The following is an 18825-nucleotide window of genomic DNA, read 5'->3' as shown; positions in this document are numbered from 1 at the left end:
TTTGCTGGTTTCTCCTCATCTGCCTGTCCGCCAGAAATTTGTCACCTTTTTAGGGCTATCACCCCCTTCACCGAATTATGTTCGTAAATGCCTAAAATGAAACGCACAGGATCACAAAGGAAGCCAATTACAGTCGAGCCTCAGTATTCGCGTATCCTGTATTTTTCGAATTCGCCTACTCGCGAACATTTATTTGTAGTCCACAAACTAATACTCACGTGCTTTCGCAGTTGTTGGCAGGCGTGCTTGTGTTCAGAGCAGCAAAGGATCTGACTCGCTCGATGGGCACCTTTCAGCTCAGATCAGGCGAGGCAACTGCACCTTCTTGTTTCAGCTCTCACGCTGTACACAAGCGTCCTTTCTGCAATCTATTTAGTGCCACGTTTTTCAGATTTCTATGCTTTTTTGTGGTGATTTCTCTGTTTGAAAGAGCCCCAAGCATAGCGCTGGAGTGCTGGCTAGCGTTCCTATAAGTGCACGAAGGCTGCGATGTGCCTCAATTAGACAAGCTTCGTTGTAGATAATTTTTGTTACACTGCTGTTGGCTGTGAGATCACTGTGAATGGACCAACTCTATATTAAATAACGTGTCTTTAAACAGAAAACACACAGAAAACCTGATTATATGTTGATGGGTTGGCCAAAGTGTTGTGACAAGATGCTCGTGGGAGCTTGACCCTGTATCTCCCCCAGGATCAATGGCTTGGTGTTTGCCAGTTCAGTGTTCACAGCGACTTTATAGGACGTAACTAGCACAAATAATAAGATTCGAGTGTATGTGGAAATAAAGCTTTCAAGATTTTTTAAAAAAATATTTATTTTATTTGGTTGCGCCGGGTCTGTAGTTGTGGCAGGTGGGCTCCTTAGTTGCGGCACACAGGCCCCTTAGTTGTGGCATGCGAACTCTTAGTTGCGGCATGCATCTGGGATCTCTTTCCCTGACCAGGGATCAAAGCCAGGCCCCTGCATTGGGAGTGCGGCCTCTTAACCACTGCACCACCAGGGAAGTCCCAAAGCTTTCAAGATTAATATAAAAATTAGTGGCCTAATAATAGGCATGCCGGGCTTGGTGGCGCAGTGGTTAAGAGTCTGCCTGCCGATGCAGGGGACACGGGTTCGGGCCCTTGTCTGGGAAGATCCCACATGCCGCGGAGCAACTAAGCCCGTGCGCCACAACTATTGAGCCTGCGCACTAGAGCCTGTGGGCCACAACTACTGAGCCTGTGTGCCACAACTACTGAAGCCTGTGTGCCTAGAGCCCGTGCTCCGCAACAAGAGAAGCTACTGCAATAATAAGCCCACACACTGCAATGAAGACCCAATGCAGCCAAAAATAAATTAAATAAATTAAAAAAAAAATAGGCATGCCTCCTCATTAACACATTCATTAAAAACACCTAGGGTGGGTCTCATAACCATGATTTCTAAATAGAACAGGAATGACATTTGGAGGCAGATTAGTTATTACCGTAACAAGTCATATACATTTCGTGGCTTATAATAACACACTAATCTCAGTTTCTCTGGGTCAGGGGCGCGGGTGCAGCTTAGCGGGGTGCTTGGCTCAGGATGGTCACATGCTGCTATCAAGGTTTCAGCTTCAATCTCATCTGAGGCTCGGGGGCCTCTTCCCAGTGCATGTGGTTTTAGCAGGACAATCTGTGGCCTCACCTGATTAAGTCAGGCCCACCCAGGAAAATCTCCCTTTTGATGAATTTAAAATTAACCAATTTGAGGGACTTCCCGGGTGGTCCAGCGGTTAAGACTCTGCTCTCCCAGTGCAGGGGGCTCAGGTTCGATCCCTGGTCAGGGAACTAGATCCCGAATGCTGCAACTAAGACCCGGCACAGCTAAATAAATAAATTAATTAATTAATTAATTAAAATAACTAACCAATTTGAAGCCTTAATGTCATCCGAAAACTCCCTTCACCCTTGCCATATAAGGTCACCTAATCAAGGGAGTGACATCCATCTCCTTTGTCATATAACCCAACCTACTCCTTGGTATGTAACACCAGGGGGCAGAGATCATGAGGGCCATCTTAGAATCCTGCTGACCACAGGAGTATCTGCAGCAACTGTCATGTGACATGCAAATCTCTGTGATTTATATTGCGGAACCAGGCACAGGAGCTAATCCTATTTTGATATGTTGCCCAAATTCTCAGTTGAAGGAAGGACCGAGTTCCAGTTTAGCGAGAGATGTAAGTTTCTACCATCACAGCTCGTGGACACTTGACTCTCCAGTTTGACTCAGGTCTTCTAGCCACACTTCTTTTTTTAAATTTTATTTTTTTTGATTTTTGGCTGCATTGGGTCTTAGTTGTAGCATGCGGGATCTTCATTGCGGTGCGCGGGCTTCTCTCTAGTTGCAGCGTGTGTGTTTTCTCTCTGTAGGTGTGGCACGCAGGCTCCAGAGAGCGTGGGCTCTGTAGTTTTGTGGCACGTGGGCTCTCTAGTTGAGGCGCGCGGGCTTAGTTGCCCCGCAGCATGTGGGATCTTAGTTCCCCAACCAGGGATCGAACCTGCATCCCCTGCATTGGAAGGCGGATTCTTTACCACTGGACTGCCAGGGGAGTCCCTCTAACCACACTTCTAATCACACCAACTCCCCGGTGATCTTGTCCATTCCGTGACCTAGTGCAGCACTGGCCAATAGAAATATAATATGAACCACATGTGTTATTTAGAATACACTAGTAGCCCCATTAAAGCAAAGTAAAAAGTAGCAGGTAAATTAATTTTAACAATAATTTTTATTTACCCCATTTATCCAAAATAGAATCATTTCAACATGTAATCAATATAAAAAATATTAATGATATATTATAGATTCTTTTTTTACGTGAAGTCTTCAAAATCTGGTGTGTGTTTTACAGCCGTAGCAAATCTCAGTTGAGACTTGCCATGGTCCATTGCTCAGTTGTCCCATGTGGCTGCCATCTTGGAAAATGCAGAATTTGACTCTGACGACTCCCCCAGTTTTGCCTCCAGCTCAGACTTCTCCCCTGTACTCTGTACCCAATGACATTAGGTTATTTCCTAGTGTTGTAGAGAGTTTGTTACAATTTTTTGTTCTTCATAGCAACACAGAGCAAAAGTAATTGGGTTAAAATGCTTGGAAATCAGAAAAAGAAAAAAAAGGTAAAAGGAAACAAACACCCTGCTGAAACATTTGGAGAAATAGAAAAGGAAAAAAAAAAAAAAAGATCCATGCAACATACAATGTAGGGTCAAGACCTGGGCTCAGATAACCGATTAATTGGAATTCATCAAAACGAAAAACTCTGCTTTTCAAAGGCAACGTTAAGAAAATGAAAAGACAGGTCACCGATTGGGAGAAAAATTTAAAGTAGATATACCGGGCTTCCCTGGTGGCACAGTGGTTGGGAATCCGTCTGCCAAGGCAGGGCACACAGGTTCGAGCCCTGGTCCAGGAAGATCCCAAGTTCCGCGGAGCAACTAAGCCCCTGCGCCACAACTGCTGAGCCCACGTGCCTGGAGGCAGTGCTCCGCAAGAAGAGTCCACCGCAGTGAGAGGCCCGCGCACCACAGTGAAGAGTGGCCCCCGCTCGCCACAACTAAAAAGAAAGCCCTCGTGCTGTAGCAACGACCCAAAGCAGCCAAAAATAAGATACATAAATTAAGGGGAAAAAAAAAGATATACCTGACAGAGACCTGTATCCAGAATTTATAAAGAACGTTTATGATTTGTGAATAAGAAAACAACACTGTTTGTAAAAATACACAGAAGACTTGAGCAGACACTTGACAAAACAAAATACACAAATGGCCAATAAGCACATGAAACGATGCTGAACAACACTGGCCGTCAGGGCAATGCAAGTCACAACCAGGAGATAATCTCTTAATACCTACAAGAGTCATTAAAATTATAGACTGATTTTTTTTTTTTTTTTTTTTTTTTTTGCGGTACGCGGGCCTCTCACTGATGCGGCCTCTCCCGTTGCGGAGCACAGGCTCCGGACGCGCAGGCCCAGCGGCCATGGCTCACGGGCCCAGCCACTCCGCGGCATGTGGGATCTTCCCGGACCGGGGCACGAACCCGTGTCCCCTGCATCGGCAGGCGGACTCTCAACCACTGCGCCACCAGGGAAGCCCCTAGACTGATTTTATGACGTGCTGGAGGGGATGTGGAGCACTAGAACTCTCTTGCATCACTGATAGGAATGCAAAATGGTAGAACACCATGGGAAACCTTCGGGCAGTTTCTTACAAACATACACCTAGGGGACTTCCCTGGCGGTCCAGTGGTTAAGACTCGGTGCCTCCACTGCGGGGGCCACGGGTTTGATCCCTAGTCGGGGAAGTAAGATCCTGCATGCCGCATGGCGCAGCCAAAAAACCAAACAAAAACAAAACAAAACAAAAAACCCATACACCTAGCCTATGACCCAGCCATGTGCTCCTAGGTTTACCCAAGGGAAGTGAAAGTGTACGTCCACAGAAGGACCCGGACATGATCGTTCATAGCCACTTTATTCATACCAGCCCTATGAAAACCACCCAGATGTCCATCAACAGGAAAATGTGATCCATCCATACAATGGAATACTCCTCAGCAGTAAAAAGGATTGGACAACCATTATATTCGACATGAACGAATCTCAAAAACATTATGGTGAGGGACAGACACAAAAGAGCACATACTGTATAATTCCATTTATACGAAATTTTAGAAACGGAAAAGCTGCACTATAGTGACACAAAACAGAAAGTGATTGCTTCTGGGGTTGGGTGGGGGAGGTGTTGACTAGAAAGAGTCGTGAAGGAACTTTCTGGGTGACGGATACATTCCACAAGTTGCATTTATCTTCATTCAACTAGTAACTTTTTCTGCAGATCCAGGAAAGCTTCCTGGAGGAGGTGGCGACTAAGCTGTGCCCTAACTGACGTATAGGAGTTGGCCAGACGAAGCGGGTGGGTGTTCCCGGCAGGGGTGGGATTTGGCAAAGGCCAAGTGGCTTGAATGGAGTCACTGGGTTTAAAAAACTTGTAACAATTAAGTAGAGGGTTAGGGGTTCAATGCCTCGACGCCTGAGTCCTATTCCTGACTTGCTTCGGGATCCCGGACATGACCTCCCTCTCTTTGGGCCTCTCATTGCTTCATTTTTCCCTCAGGAAAATGGGCACGAGATCCCTTATTCCTCCTGGATTTCCCACAGACTGTGAGAAGCCGCCGAATGGATGATGAGTGACAGTTCGTTTGAGCCAATCGCTGGAACCTTTTCTCGTGGGCCAATCGCCATGTTCTCCTTGAGGCCGGCCGCTTGGCGGAGGCTGGCCAAAGGCCTCGTGACGTCACAGATTTGATAAACCAATAGCAGCTATGAAGAGGCGGGTCATTTTGGTGATAGACAGCTCTATTTCAAGATGTCCGCTTAGCGCGGGGTCCGCCGGGAAGCTTTGAGGCGGTGCTGGGGGAGTAGGGGCGGGAACTCCCGGTAGATTTTGCCCAATCATCAGTCGTACTTCTTGCGACAGACAGGCAGTCTTTCCCATCCCGGTCGACTTATGGGGGCGGGGTTCGGCACGCCAGACTGGGCGGGCCCCTCGACTTTGATGGGCGTCTTTTTCACCCAATTGCTAAACGGTATTCCCAGACGGGTCGCCTCCATTGCCAATGAGATCTCCTGGCGGGGTCGCGGTGGGCGGGCCTTGGACCCTCCGGTATAAGGCGGTCCCGGGGGAGTGCGGAGAAAGGGGGGGGTCTCGGCGGCCGGAGGAGGAATAGGCGCGGGTGAAGATGGCGGCAGCCGAGGCCGCGAACTGCATCATGGAGGTGAGCGCCTGGAGCGCTGTCAGGGGCAGGGGGCGGGGGGCGGTTTGGAGGTCGATATTTTATGCCTCCGTCTTGGGGAAGGGGCTCTAAGTCGCCGGATTGGGGCTGAAGGCCCCCAGCTGTACGAAGGGGGCGCCGCATTCTCCGGATCTGGAGATACCGTTTGAAGTGCGGGTTCCCTAGCTTTCGGGGGCCTGAGGCAGCACGCCGCTCCGACGGTCTCCTGCCCCCTTCCACGTGGAGGAGGGCTGGGGGCGCTTCCGGCCTGGCCCCCACGTGGCCGCGGCGCGGTGGGTGGGGAGGTGGTGTGCCGTGCCCGCTGGCCCGGCGGGTTCCACGTGCGGGACAAAGGCCCCGCCCCCGGCCGGGGGAGGGGCGCCCCGGGGGGGGCGGAGAGGAGGCTCCGACCCTCCTTCTGAGGCCCCCTGACCCCCTCCCCGGGGATCGTGACAGGCACCTCGGGATGGGACTTACGTGGGGACCTCCGCGAAGTAAAGAGTCTCTTGGGAGGGGCAGTGTATCTCGACTCTCAACAAATCCCTTCCCGGACCAGGGCATCTGTTCAGGCATCCGTCCAGGTTTCGTGCGCTCTTGCGTTGAGATTGTAGGAAGACGAAGGATTGGTTCCCTCCGGGCCCCCCTCCCACCCCCTGTTTCCTGTCCCTGGATTCTCCCCTCTTTGGGAGCTAGGGGGATGGGGCATGCCCCTGTGACCTCCCTTTGGTTGGTGGGGGGGCATCTAGCTGAAGGAGATCCTTCCGGCTTAGGCCCTGTGCACCCCCTTGTGGCCATTTCTGGGTGTGTGGGAGGGACATCTTTTTCATGGGGCGTGTCCCAAAGCCCACCTCCCGTCGAAGCCCTCCCGGGCGAGGGGAGGGAGAATCTGTACTGGGAAGGGGATGTGAGGGAATGGACGCAGCGAACTTTACCTCCTTCTGGAGCCCGTTCTCTCCCTGGGGCATTTGTGAGGGTGGGAGTTGACCTCCCCTTTCCTGAGGCCCTGTTTGAGGGTCCTGAGCCTGGTTGCCTGAAATGGTGTCCCGTGAGGTTTGATTCTCGTGCAGCCCTATGGGGCTGGTTTCGGTGCTGTGTTTCAAGCGCTCTGGGGGCTTGTTTGGCGGAGGTATCGGCGGTGTTGAGAAATGCGCCCCGGTGGGAAAATCCTCTCACCAGCAGCCCTTCTTAATCCGCGTCATTCACTAGCTTGGGAGGATAGAGGTGGGGCTTGGAGCCCAGGGGCTCATGTCTGTGATTTCACGCTTCTTGGAGCCTAGAGGGTGGTTACATCAGGAAAAGCTGTAATCTGATGGGGTCTCCCTACTCTCACCCCTTACCTTGTAGCAGTCTCTGGAATGGGAGGTCGGCTCGCAAGATGCATACCTTGTGGGGCAGCCCCTAGGGGTCACTCCAATGACTCCTATCCCCCTCGGCTGTCTCCTGGACCAGGGCCTGTGTGGGTGGAGGAAATATCTTCCCCAGAGGTTGCCCCAGGACTTTGCCCCACACCTGGGGGGTTTCAGGGCCTGGGATGGTTGTTTGAATGGAGGGTAGGTGGGCTTGAGGGTCCAGAGTCTGGCCTCCTCCCTGGTATTCTACCCTCCTGGGCAGCGGGTGATAATCGAGGAGGTTGGCTCTCACTGGTTTTGTTTGGGACTCCCTGAGTCCAAGGCAGGAGCTAGCGGCCGGGGTGCCAGCTCTGGTGGGGGCATCTGTGTGCCACACCTCCTTTCTGGAATCCTCTCAGACGAGAGACTGGTTTGCGGAGGTGGCAGGTGCCCAGTGGGTACACCCTGCCAACCACCCTCCCCCAGCTACTCATGGCACCCCAGGATGGGGGTTTGTGTCAGGAAGTGTCACCTAATCTGGGGGGATTAGGTGATGAGGGGGAGTGACAGCTGGCAGTGTCTGTGTGCCCAGTGGGTGCCAGTTCCTCTGGCCTGGATGGGGGAGGTGTGTCATCAGGTGCCTGGCCAAAGAGGGGCAGTGTGGGTGCAGGCCACCGTCTCTCCAGCCACAGCTGGGATAGAACCCCCTTTCCCCCCTACTCCCCCCACCTGCCCCACACCCTTTTAAAAACAGCCTTGCCTCTTTATTTGTCCACTCTCCTCAAAAAAAAGCAAAATTGTAGGAAACACCTCCTTGTCCCCCAAGAGCCCGGGTCCCTTGGCCTGGCCCTCCCCTAGTCACTCCCAGTAGCTAATCCTTTCTCCCTGTTACTCTCTCCTAGAATTTTGTAGCCACCTTGGCTAATGGGATGAGCCTCCAGCCGCCTCTTGAAGAAGTAAATATCCTTTTGTGAGACCCTTCCCCACATATACATATCTTGTCACACATCAGGCCCTTTCTAGTGGTCTTAACTATGATCCCTCCTGCTTCAAATCAGTTTACCCTGTGCCCCGGAAACACTTAGTACAAACTCCTTACAGGTTTGTGGCCCCTATCTGGCCTCCCCCAACACTGTGGCTACTTCCTTAACTCCATTTCCAGCCCCCCTTTGTCCTTCCCTATGTCTGTCCCCGTTCTGCCTTCCCCTCTCCTCCCCTCCCCAGCTGTGGGCTGAGCTAGAGACGGGGGCAGAGAGACTGGAGAGATGGTAGGCGTGGCTGAGGTATCAGGGGTGCTCTCCTGGATGGTGCTCTGGGGGGGGGGTCCTGGAAGAGGAAAATGGGGTGTTAGGTTTGGGGGTTCCTGGGAGAGGCAAGATGGCAGGTGGGGCCTTTAGGGTTGCCATGGTACGGTTTGGGAGGGTGGTTCTATACTCCAGGGAGAAGTAGGGACCTGGAGGCTTAAGAGTCTGTGGGGAGCCCCCAGGTTTGACCCCTGCTCCCATCCGCCCCCTCCCAGGTCTCCTGTGCCCAGGCAGAAAGCAGCGAGAAGCCCAACGCTGAGGACATGACGTCCAAAGATTACTACTTTGACTCCTATGCTCACTTTGGCATCCACGAGGTGAGTATGGACAGACAGCTCATAAGGCTGCTGAATCTTCAGGGGGGTTAATGTTTGGGAGGGCTGGAACTTAATTTCCAACGCATGCACACTGCCTTCCCGGGCAGCGGGCCTCCCCTCTGCGCATGCGAGGCTCACGCTCCAGGGTCGCCTCTCCCAGCCGTTGCCTTGGAGACAGAGGTTAGCCTGGCTCACTGCTGGGCCCTTCTTGGGAGGCTGGGGTGGGAGCGCGCATGTGTGCCTGAGACTTTAGCCAGAGTTCAGGGCCTGCCGGTCTCTGCCGCCCTCTTGTGACCGGCGGCGGGATTGTCCCCCAGCTGCTCGTGCCCAGTGTGCTGAAGGCTTTTCAATCAATCCTTTTGCACGCGATGGAGGCTGAGGTCCCAGAAAGCAGCTGGGATGGAATTGTGAAGATTTTTCTTTTTTTAATTGTTATAAAATATACATAACAAAATTAACCATTTGCAAGTATGCGGTTCAGTGGCATTAACTTGCTGAGGACTTTTTAAAGCCAAGGCTCACAGGGGCTTAGGTGGCAATGGTAGAACCTAAGGTGGCTGATATGGGAGTTTAGTCCACCCAGTCCGATTTTACAAATAGGGAAACTGAGGCGTATGGAAGGGAAATGACTTGTTCGAATGGGACTAAAGCAAGTTTGAGGTCTGAGCTCTAGCTCTCGAAATGGTCAGTGTGTTGGAGGCCAGGGCACCCTGTTTTACAGTTGGGGATGCAGGCCCCCTCATGATATCTTTGTACCCACCCCCTCCAGGAAATGCTGAAAGATGAGGTCCGCACCCTCACGTACCGAAACTCCATGTTTCACAACCGGCACCTTTTCAAAGACAAGGTGGTGCTGGACGTGGGCTCGGGCACAGGGATCCTCTGCATGTTTGCTGCCAAGGCCGGGGCCCGCAAGGTCATCGGGGTGAGTGTCCTAGGCAGCAGGCGGGCCTGGGCCTGGGGACAGAAAGGGGGCCCCTTGGGGCTCAGGGATTGGGTGGAGGGGGATGGGGACTGAGGGTGGGACTGGGGGGGGCTCTCACCCTCCCTTCTTCCTGGGCCCCCAGATCGAGTGTTCCAGTATCTCTGATTATGCGGTGAAGATCGTCAAAGCCAACAAGTTAGACCACGGTGAGCCCAGGAAGAGAACGGGTTGGTGGGGAGGGAGCGGGTAATCTCAGCTTCCCCGGGGCCCTCGGCAAGGGGATGGGGGCCACTGAACTCAAATTCAGGCGTTCCTCCTCTGTGGACTCTGGGCTGCCGACAGCCCAAGAATCCAGCCTTCTCAGAACCCACCACCTGACAAGTCATCTTAGAATCTGAGTGCAGAAGTCGCAAGCTCAGTGCCTCAGTCTTTAGAAAAGGGGGGAGGGGGAGCGGGGCAAGAAGCAGTCTTTCGTTTTTTCAGTGAGTGTTAGAGTCACGTGGTTGGCATCTGAGGGCCTGTAGTAAGAAGTCTCCTACCTGCCTCTCAGCCGCCCTTCTCTGAGTGCAGCCAATGGTCCCTTCCGGAGAAGTCTGTACCTATGAGCAAATACACGTGTGTGTGTGTTTCTACGTTCACGTGCTGGTTTTTGACACAGATAGCATTTCATACATATTAATACAAGTCTTCTGCCTTTTGCTTTTTTCACCTGCTTATCATGTGGTTTAACGCTTCTCACGATGTTGAGAGGATCTTGCTTTTTGATGGCTGACATCATCTACACATACACCAGCTTTCTTAACCAAGCCCCTGGTGATGAGCATTTACGCTTCCTAGGTTTCCATCCCCCTGCGTGTAACGTCATTGTAATCTCATATACAAACTAGTGTATCTGTGAGGTCAGTTCATAAAGGTAGGATCGTGTGGGTCAAAAATGGAAGTTGGGCAGATACTGCCAAATTGTCCTTCCCACCTGCAAGGTTTGAGGGGCAGAGAACATGGGAAGATGGTGGGTTTTTCAGATGTGAGGGCTCTTGGCATTCTAGAAGCTGAAGGGATTTTATTAAAAGAGACTAATATAATGCATCCCCAAGTACCCATCACTCAGCTTCAAATATCTCCTTTCGAAGCAAATTCCGACTGTATAAGTACTGCTGCGTGTGTCTCTAATAGATAAGGCCATTTGAAAAGCATGACCTGGGCTTCCCTGGTGGCGCAGTGGTTGAGAATCCTCCTGCCAATGCAGGGGACATGGGTTCGAGCCCTGGTCCAGGAAGATCCCACATGCCGCGGAGCAACTAAGCCCGTGTGCCATAACTACTGAGCCTGCACTCTAGAGCCCTTGAGCCTGGAGCCTGTTCTCCACAACAGGGGAAGCCACCACAACGAGAAGCCCACACACCGCAACGAAGAGTAGCCCCTTCACCTCAACTAGAGAAAGCCCATGTGCAGCAATGAAGACCCAACATAGCCAAAAATAAATAAATAAGATAAATAAATTAAAACACACACACACACACAAAACATGACCTGGCGGTCCAGTGGTTAGGACTTGGCGCTTTCACTGCCGGGGCCGGGGTTCGATCCCTGGTCGGAGAACTAAGATCTCACAAGTTGCAGAGTGCAGCCAAAAAAAAAAACAAAGACCATGACTGTTAGTGGGAAAATCTTTTTTTTTTTTTTAATTTTTCTTTTTTTGAAAAATAAAACCCTCGCATCAAGGCCTGACTTTTAATAGATTGCAGCGAGGGAGCTGCTCTGCTGAGTATGAAACCCTGACCCAGAAGCAGGTCGTCTACGAATGGTTTAGCAGCTTCCCCACGAATGTGCAGTGCGTGACGGGCGAGGGGTCAGCCACCTTTCTGACTGCGCCTCATGTCCCAGGACGAAGGGCTCTCCGCATCGGGCCTTAGGCCTGACTGTTAGTGGCAAAATCTTAATGTCACCTAATACCTAATCCACATAAAGTTTTTGCTCCTACCTCAGAAATACCCCATGATGAATGAATTTTAAAACTAAGTTAACAGGGTGTGGCTTCAGCTCGCGGAGTTCTTTGTAAATGCCCCAATACAACCCCCAGCCCTTCCTTGAGAAGACAAGGGCTGTCCCAGTGGGGTCCCCAGGCCCTGGACCATCCCCCATCCCCCCCAAGGGAGGCGAGCAGATGGGCCTCCTCTGGGCTGGTGGCATGTGCCCTTGTCTGCCCCACAGTGGTGACCATCATCAAGGGGAAGGTGGAGGAGGTGGAGCTTCCGGTGGAGAAGGTGGACATCGTCATCAGCGAGTGGATGGGCTACTGCCTCTTCTACGAGTCGATGCTCAACACCGTGCTCTACGCCCGAGACAAGTGGCTGGTGAGGCCCCCAGTGGGGCGGGAGCAGCTGATGCAGGCCAGGGTCCTTCGGCTGTTTTGTTGAGCATATGTCAGGGTCTAGGCAGGAAAGGAAAGCCATGTTAGGTATTTCCCACAGTGGCAGTGAATACAGGGGATTGAATACATCTACACAGATGTTAGGAGGCCCACAGCCAAGACAGAGGGGAGCCAGTACTGGAAGCTAGACAGGGACAGGGAGATGGTACAGTGTCAGGAGAGTTAGTGCTGGGAAGAGAACAATAGCAGGGCACAGGGATAGGGAGGGACTGGGAGGCTGTGGTCCCAGGTGCTCAAGTCAGAGCAGGCCTCCCAGGTGACTGAGACCTGAACAGAGGATGGGAAGGAGCCGTGTGGGATCTGAGTGGAAAGGCACACTGGGCAGAGGATTTCAGCCAGTGCGTAGGTTCTGGGGCAGGAGTGCGCCTGCTGTGTGTTGAGCAGTGGCAAAGTTGTAGTGGAATGAGGATCTGGAGGAGCACTGGGGGGCAAGGGGTGGAGGGGCCTGTGCAGATCTTGCGTGACCCCTGAGAGACTTTGCTTTACTCCTCAGGGGAGTGGGGGTGGGGGCGTGCTTCTGAGGATCCCTTAGGACCTCTGAAGGACAGGGTCTGACTTAGATGCTCCTGGGAGCCATCAGGCAGCCATCCGGGGAGCAAGCCAAGGGCTGAGGCTGGGGACCGGTGAGGGGGCCACTTCAGGAGTCCACGTGGGACATGTTGGTAGCCCAGACCAGGGCAGGGGCCGGGGTGGTGGATAAAGAGACAAAACGGGCAAGGAGACAAAGTGGGGCAGCGTTGCCGAGGCCCCCCATCCTTCATGCCCTTGCCCTGCTCCTTTGCACTGTGCAGGCACCCGACGGCCTCATCTTCCCGGACCGAGCCACGCTGTATGTGACGGCCATCGAGGACCGGCAGTACAAAGACTATAAGATCCATTGTGAGCTTGGGGCCTGAGGAGCCCGAGGGGTGGGGAAGGCTTGGGGCCGGGTGCCCCCACGGGCTCACCCCTCCCCTCCTCCCCAGGGTGGGAGAACGTGTACGGCTTTGACATGTCTTGCATCAAAGACGTGGCCATCAAGGAGCCCCTGGTGGATGTGGTGGACCCCAAGCAGCTGGTCACCAACGCTTGCCTGATAAAGGTGAGGGGGTGGGGTGGCTGGGTGTCCCGCAGGGTCAGCCCAAGAAGGGCCAGTGCGTGGGACCTCGGCGCACAGAGTGCTTGCTTGCCCAAGGTCTTGGGAGCCTGACGGATCTGCTGGAGGTGGTGCTAGACGCCTGGAGAAGCCACTTCATTTAAAGGGCTTTGTGAGCCAGGCAAGGCCCTTGGGTTCCAGAGCAAGGCAGTGACGTAGGCTGGCCCTGCTCCCAAGGCACACCTCCCGGAGGGCACGTCCGCCCAAGGCAGGCAGCTAAGACCCCAGGCAGGGCCACCAAATGCAGAAAGCCCAGCACCACGAGTGAGTTTATACACACATGGATCCCTGATAAAGACTACCAGCAGCCATCATTTTTTGAGGTCTCCCTCCTGACCCACAGTATCAAATCTTGCTGGGATGCTCATGGCGGGCAAAACTGGGTGGAGGAGGGAGTTTGTAGAGGGAGATGGCAGGGCAGACGCCCTGACTGGGCGAGCCTCCGTGGCCTGAGTCAGGAGTCACGGTTTTGCTTTGAGTGCACCGGGGAGCAGTCAAAGGATTTTAAGCAGGGATGTGACATGATCTGTTTTTAAACTGTCGCACTGGCTGATAACGTGGAGTAAGGGATGTGGGGGGAGAGGGTGGGAGCCATGGAACCCTGTTAAGATGCTGCCGCATCGGAGGTGGGGATGGTGGCCAGGGGCAGGGTACAGGCAGTGGAGAGGGGAAAACGGGCGGTTCTCTGAGGACCAGTAGTTGTTGTAGGAGGTCGAACTGTCGAATTTGGGCTGGAGTTGGGAGAGCAGGGAACAGGGCATCCAGCGGGGCACCCGCAGCTTTCCCCGCTGGGCCGGAGGTCGGGGAGTGGGGCTCACGAGGCTCATTCTGCAGGAGGTGGACATCTACACTGTCAAGGTGGAAGACCTGACCTTCACCTCCCCCTTCTGCCTGCAAGTGAAGCGGAACGACTACGTGCATGCGCTGGTGGCCTACTTCAACATCGAGTTCACCCGCTGCCACAAGAGGACCGGTTTCTCCACCAGTGAGGCGGGGCCCTGGGGCGGCGGGGGCCCAGGGGCCGTGGGGCATGTGACAGGAGTGGCCAGAGGGAGCCACGGGGACATCGAGGACCCAGGTTCTGACGCCGGCTCTGCCAGCCAACCTGAGCGTGCGGTGCCTCCGCTTCCCCACCCGTGAAACAGCCCCTCCCAGGCTTGACAAGGGGGGTGTCCGGGCAGAGGGGAAGGTGTGGGCTGGGAAGGTTAGGAGGCGGGTGAGCCCGGCTGACCCGCCTCCCCCGCCAGGCCCTGAGTCCCCATACACGCACTGGAAGCAGACGGTGTTCTACATGGAGGACTACCTGACGGTGAAGACGGGCGAGGAGATCTTTGGCACCATTGGCATGCGGCCCAATGCCAAGAACAACGTGAGGCTCTGGGGGCGGGGTAGACTCAGGCGTTTTGGGGCCCCAGCACCCCTCAGCCCCAAGCCTGCCAGCCAACCTGGCTACACTCTGCTCTGACCTCATCTGTCTGGGGGCCCCCCAGGTCTGTCTATGGACCACAGTTTTATTGAGTACCTACTAGAAACTAGGGGGCCCTGGGGCCCCAGCGGTGATCAGGCTGAACCCCTGCCCTCCTGGCACTCATGTTCTAGACACAGGACAGTCACGTGGTAAATGCCAGTGGGAGGTGACTTCTGTGTCCAGCTGGGAAAGGGGCCGGCAGGTATTGGAGCAGGTGGGGGCGGGGCCCGCGGGAGAGCTGACAGGATATCCTTGCCCAGGTATGGGGGTGAAGGAAGGAAAGGAGGACCGTCTCTTCCCCTGCTTTTTTCTCCTGAGTACCTGGCGGGATGGAGCTGCCATCAGCCTGAGACACGGTGGGGAAGCAGGTCTAGGGCAAAGTCAGGAGCTTCTGCGGGGCCAGTGTGGGTGTGCCCGCTTTCTAAGTCAGGGATATGAGAACCGGTTTAAGCAACTATTCTCAGCCAGGGATGATTTTGCCCCACCCACCCATGTCATCGTCTGGAGGCATTTTGGGTGTCAACTGAAGAAGGGGTACTGCTGGCATCTAGTGGGTAGAGGCGGGGGAGCTGCTCTATCTGCAGCGCACAAGATAAGAATCCCCCACAGCGAGGAGTGGTCCAGCCCTAGATGTCAGTAGTGCAGAGGTGGAGAAAACGCAAACTAGAAACTGAAAGAGACCCAGAGAGGGAGGAGGAAGCTGGGAGCCAGGGGTGAAGTGCAGTGAGGACTGAGGGCAAAAGTCATTGAGGTCATTGGTGACTTTGTCCCAGTTTTTCCAGCGTGCTGGGGGTGATGGGCACAAGAGGGTTGGCGTCCAGGAAGCCTTGGAGGAGAGGAAGTGGGGACGGTGGGGTGGGACCACAGAGCTTTTTGAGAGGAGGAAGTTTGCTTCTTGTAAAAGAAGGAGAAAATAACCTGCTGATGGGGCTGGTTTTGATGGGGGAAATCAGGATGCAAGAGACAGCAGCTGAGCTCTGCCACCCCACCCAAGGTGGGGGGCGTGGCTGGGTTCTAGGTGGTTTGAGGATGTCACATGGAGCTTCTCACAGGGAGTCAGGTGGGGTTCAAGACAGATGCTGGGAGTGGGACCGGCAGTGTGGGGTCTCTGGGGAGGGTGTGTAGACAGCCGGGGGGCCCACGGCACCTCAGGTGGGCTGGGGTGGCCACCCCTCCCTACCGCACCCCCGCTGCCCTCTGTCTTGGCCTGCCCTGTCCCAGGTTCCCCCTCACGCCCGCACTCTCCCCACAGCGCGACCTGGACTTCACCATTGATCTGGACTTCAAAGGCCAGCTGTGCGAGCTGTCCTGTTCCACCGACTACCGGATGCGCTGAGGCAGCATCCGGGTTCTCCCACCCCGGCCGGGCCGGCCCTGCAAGGGCCCAGGGGCTGCAGCGTTCTTAGGCAGTTTCGGGGCTCCCCCTTCCTCTCCCTCCCTCCCACAGAAGGGGGTTTCTGGGGCCTGGGCCGGGGCGGGGGTGGGGGGTTGCGGGCACATCGTGACTGTGTTTTTCATAACTTATGTTTTTATATGGTTGCATTTACGCCAATAAATCCTCAGCTGGGACGGCTCAGCTTCCTGGGGGCGAAGTGGGGTTGGGGTTCCGTCCTTAGGTGCTGAGATGCCAGGCACCCGGAGCGTGGGGACAGCGCCTGCTGGTGGCTGCCGGTCTCTGTCACCAGTTCTGTGTCTCTGGGTCTTACTACACCTCCACCCCACCCCCGCCGTCTCTGGGGTTCCACAGCCCTGCTCTCAAGTCTTTGGCCCACCTCTGCCCTCAGGTCACTCGCAGGGCCTTCTCCACTGGCTCTCGGGGTCTGTTCCCCCCACCTCCCTCTCGGGCCTCCTGAGGCCCTGGTCCCTCTTGTCCCCACTGGGCCAGACTTCTGCTCCCAGCTGCCCTGCTGGGTTGGGGGAGGGCTGGGGTGTGGGTTCCCGGCACAGCTGGGCCCTTAAGTTCCCCAGAAAGCTCTCTCTCCCGCCTTCCCCCATCACACACATTGTTCCTCTCTGGCTGTTCTTTCCTGTCCAGGACCCTCCAAGGCCAAACCAGGGCTGACTGGCAGTGACTACTGACCTGCCTTCTCCATCTGGGGAAACTGAGTCGGGGGGTTGTGTTGGAGGGGGATAGAGTTATTTATTTATTTTTGGCTGCATTGGGTCTTTGTTGCTGAGCGCAGGCTTTCTCTAGTTGCGCTGAGTGGGGGTTACTCTTCGTTTTGGTGTGCGGGCTTCTCTTTGTGGTGGCTTCTCTTGTTGCGGAGCACGGGCTCTAGGCACGCAGGCTTCAGTAGTTGTGGCACACGGGCTCAGTAGTTCTGGCGCATGGGCTTAGTTGCTCCGCTGCATGTGGGATCTTTCCAGACCAGGGGACCAGGGCTCGAACGTGTGTCCCCTGCATTGGCAGGCGGATTCTTAACCACTGCACCACCAGGGAAGTCCGGGGATAGAGTTCTTTGTGGGGGTGGGTGCCTGCTACCTCCCGCATCCTGGCTCGGAGCTCGGGGGGTTCCCACCCTCTGCCACACTTTACGGAGATGCACACTGAGGCTCCACTACCCTGCTTCACAACTCCCCAGGGGCTGTCTTTTCAGCCCCTGCTGCCGACATGGTGTCTACACGTGCCTGCCCTTCCTTTCTCGAGTAGCTGGTCCCCCAGGTCTCTGTCCACACGACCTGGATCACCGGAGACGGAATCCCAGGCTTTTCTTTCCATGGCCCTCCTACACCTGCTTCAGTACAGCTGGAGCTCTAGGCCTGCCTGCACCCCACACCCGTCTACACCTATTCCTCTTCTACCAGGAGGGTGTTAGGGCTCAGACTCTCTCTACAACTTCAGGTGGCTGTCTTTGCTACCCGTCCCAATTGCCAGTGTCCCACATTGCCCAGCCCCCTCTCTGGAAGTCGCCTGTCCCCTGAGACTTAACGCTAGTCTGGTCCCTGACAGATGTGGGTGAGTTCGCATCTAAGTAGCCTAGCGCTTCCCCGCCCCCACCCCTTTCCTGGAAGCCAGAAGCTGCGACGTCACTTGCAGGTGTCAGCTGCCCCGCCCCTCCTCTCTCCGCCTTAAAGGGGTCGCGTCTCCCGAGGCTTCCCAGGGGCGTAGATAGCACCTCGGCGGGACCCGTGAGGGCTCCGTGGCCGCGGTGCGGGAGGTGGGTGTCCGGATCCTAATCCTGCCCTTCTGGCGTGGTGTGGCTCTTGGCCTCCGTTTTCTCGGCCTGAGAAGTGGGGACGCCCGGATTCCTCGCACTGAAGCAGGCGCTCAGGAGGCATCTTCCAGGCCCGGGAAGGGGGTGGGGCGGCAGCCCAGACGAGCCGCTTCACCCACCGGTTTCTCGGACCCCGCCCGCCCCACCCCCACGATGACAGCCCACATCCTCCTGCTGTTGCTCCTCGCCTCCTCCACCCTGGGGGACCCGGACTCCGCGGGCAGGTGAGAAACGCCGGTGTCAGCGGGGACAGAGCCGGAGGGAGACCGCGAGGGGCGTGCGACCTCTCTAGGCGGTTTTCCGCTTCGGTGGAATCGGAAGTTGATCAGGAAACGCGCCCGCCAATCTCGCAGTTCCGGGTCGCCCACAGGGCTCCATTTCTCGAGTGGATTGTTTGAACCCGCTTTTCTCTCACGCTCCATCCCCAGGCGGCCCCAGCGCCAGGTCTCCCAGCAGCACAGGCACCTCTGTTCACTGGGCACGTGCCAGACGCACCGCCTGCCAGAGATCATATACTGGCTCCGCTCTGCCTCCACCAAGGAGCTCTCAGGGAAGGCGGGCCGCAAGCCTCAGGATCCCCACAGCTATGGGCGCCGCCGGCGGCGCGCGGCCAGACTCCTGCTGCGTCTCCAGGACCCCAGCCTGAGGCAAGGAGGCCAGCGCAGTGCCCGGCTCTCTGGGTGATGTTGGGCACATCTCTGCTCGTCCCCTGGCTTCAGTCTACCCATCTGTGTATCGGGGCCGTGACCCCAAGTTTCTTTTCCCCTAACTCCACCTCCTGGGCTCTCCCCAGGCAGCGACTGGGCTGAACCACGTGCACACCGGACCCAGCATGGACAAAGAACGTCCAGAGCCGAATAAAACGAGAGTTCCATGTTTCAGTCTCTGCTTGTCTGTGCC

General features: G+C 55.2%; 2 protein-coding genes and 1 long non-coding RNA gene across 5 annotated transcripts; 2 read left to right on the top strand and 1 right to left on the bottom strand.

Moving 5' to 3' along the window:
- Positions 1–3038: 3038 nt before the first annotated feature.
- LOC149744581 (uncharacterized) lies at positions 3039–15148 on the bottom strand. Its single transcript, XR_016390899.1, has 2 exons — positions 15032–15148; positions 3039–12107 (listed from the first exon to the last, which is right to left on the bottom strand). It is a non-coding gene; the product is annotated as an uncharacterized LOC149744581 (long non-coding RNA).
- Positions 5698–16279, top strand: PRMT1 (protein arginine methyltransferase 1). 3 transcript variants are annotated; one of them, XM_022585052.2, is made up of 11 exons: positions 5739–5805; positions 8033–8086; positions 8650–8751; positions 9521–9676; positions 9819–9882; positions 11888–12030; positions 12899–12986; positions 13073–13188; positions 14077–14227; positions 14490–14611; positions 15963–16279. In XM_022585052.2, exons 1-11 carry the CDS (start codon positions 5770–5772, stop codon positions 16044–16046), a joined length of 1116 nt encoding a protein of 371 aa, XP_022440760.1. In that variant the 5' UTR covers positions 5739–5769; the 3' UTR covers positions 16047–16279. The 3 variants fall into 3 exon arrangements, with proteins under 3 accessions (XP_022440761.1, XP_022440760.1, XP_022440762.1); XM_022585053.2 differs by lacking the exon at positions 8033–8086 and having other exon boundaries at positions 5698–5805; XM_022585054.3 differs by lacking the exons at positions 5739–5805; positions 8033–8086 and adding an exon at positions 8282–8413.
- A 112-nt stretch (positions 16280–16391) lies between these two features.
- On the top strand, positions 16392–18710 carry ADM5 (adrenomedullin 5 (putative)). The gene is made up of 2 exons (XM_022585051.3): positions 16392–18149; positions 18354–18710. The coding sequence occupies exons 1-2, from the start codon at positions 18079–18081 to the stop codon at positions 18607–18609; spliced, it is 327 nt and encodes a 108-aa protein (XP_022440759.1). The 5' UTR covers positions 16392–18078; the 3' UTR covers positions 18610–18710.
- The last annotated feature ends 115 nt before the right edge of the window (positions 18711–18825 follow it).

The sequence above is a fragment of the Delphinapterus leucas genome, chromosome 20 (assembly GCF_059928025.1).
Source record: "Delphinapterus leucas isolate spDelLeu-1000000601 "Yukka" chromosome 20, BTC_Dleu_Yukka2, whole genome shotgun sequence".
Lineage (NCBI taxonomy): Eukaryota > Metazoa > Chordata > Mammalia > Artiodactyla > Monodontidae > Delphinapterus > Delphinapterus leucas.
Note: the sequence above shows the minus strand (reverse complement) of the source record. Positions and strands in the feature narration are given on the sequence as shown.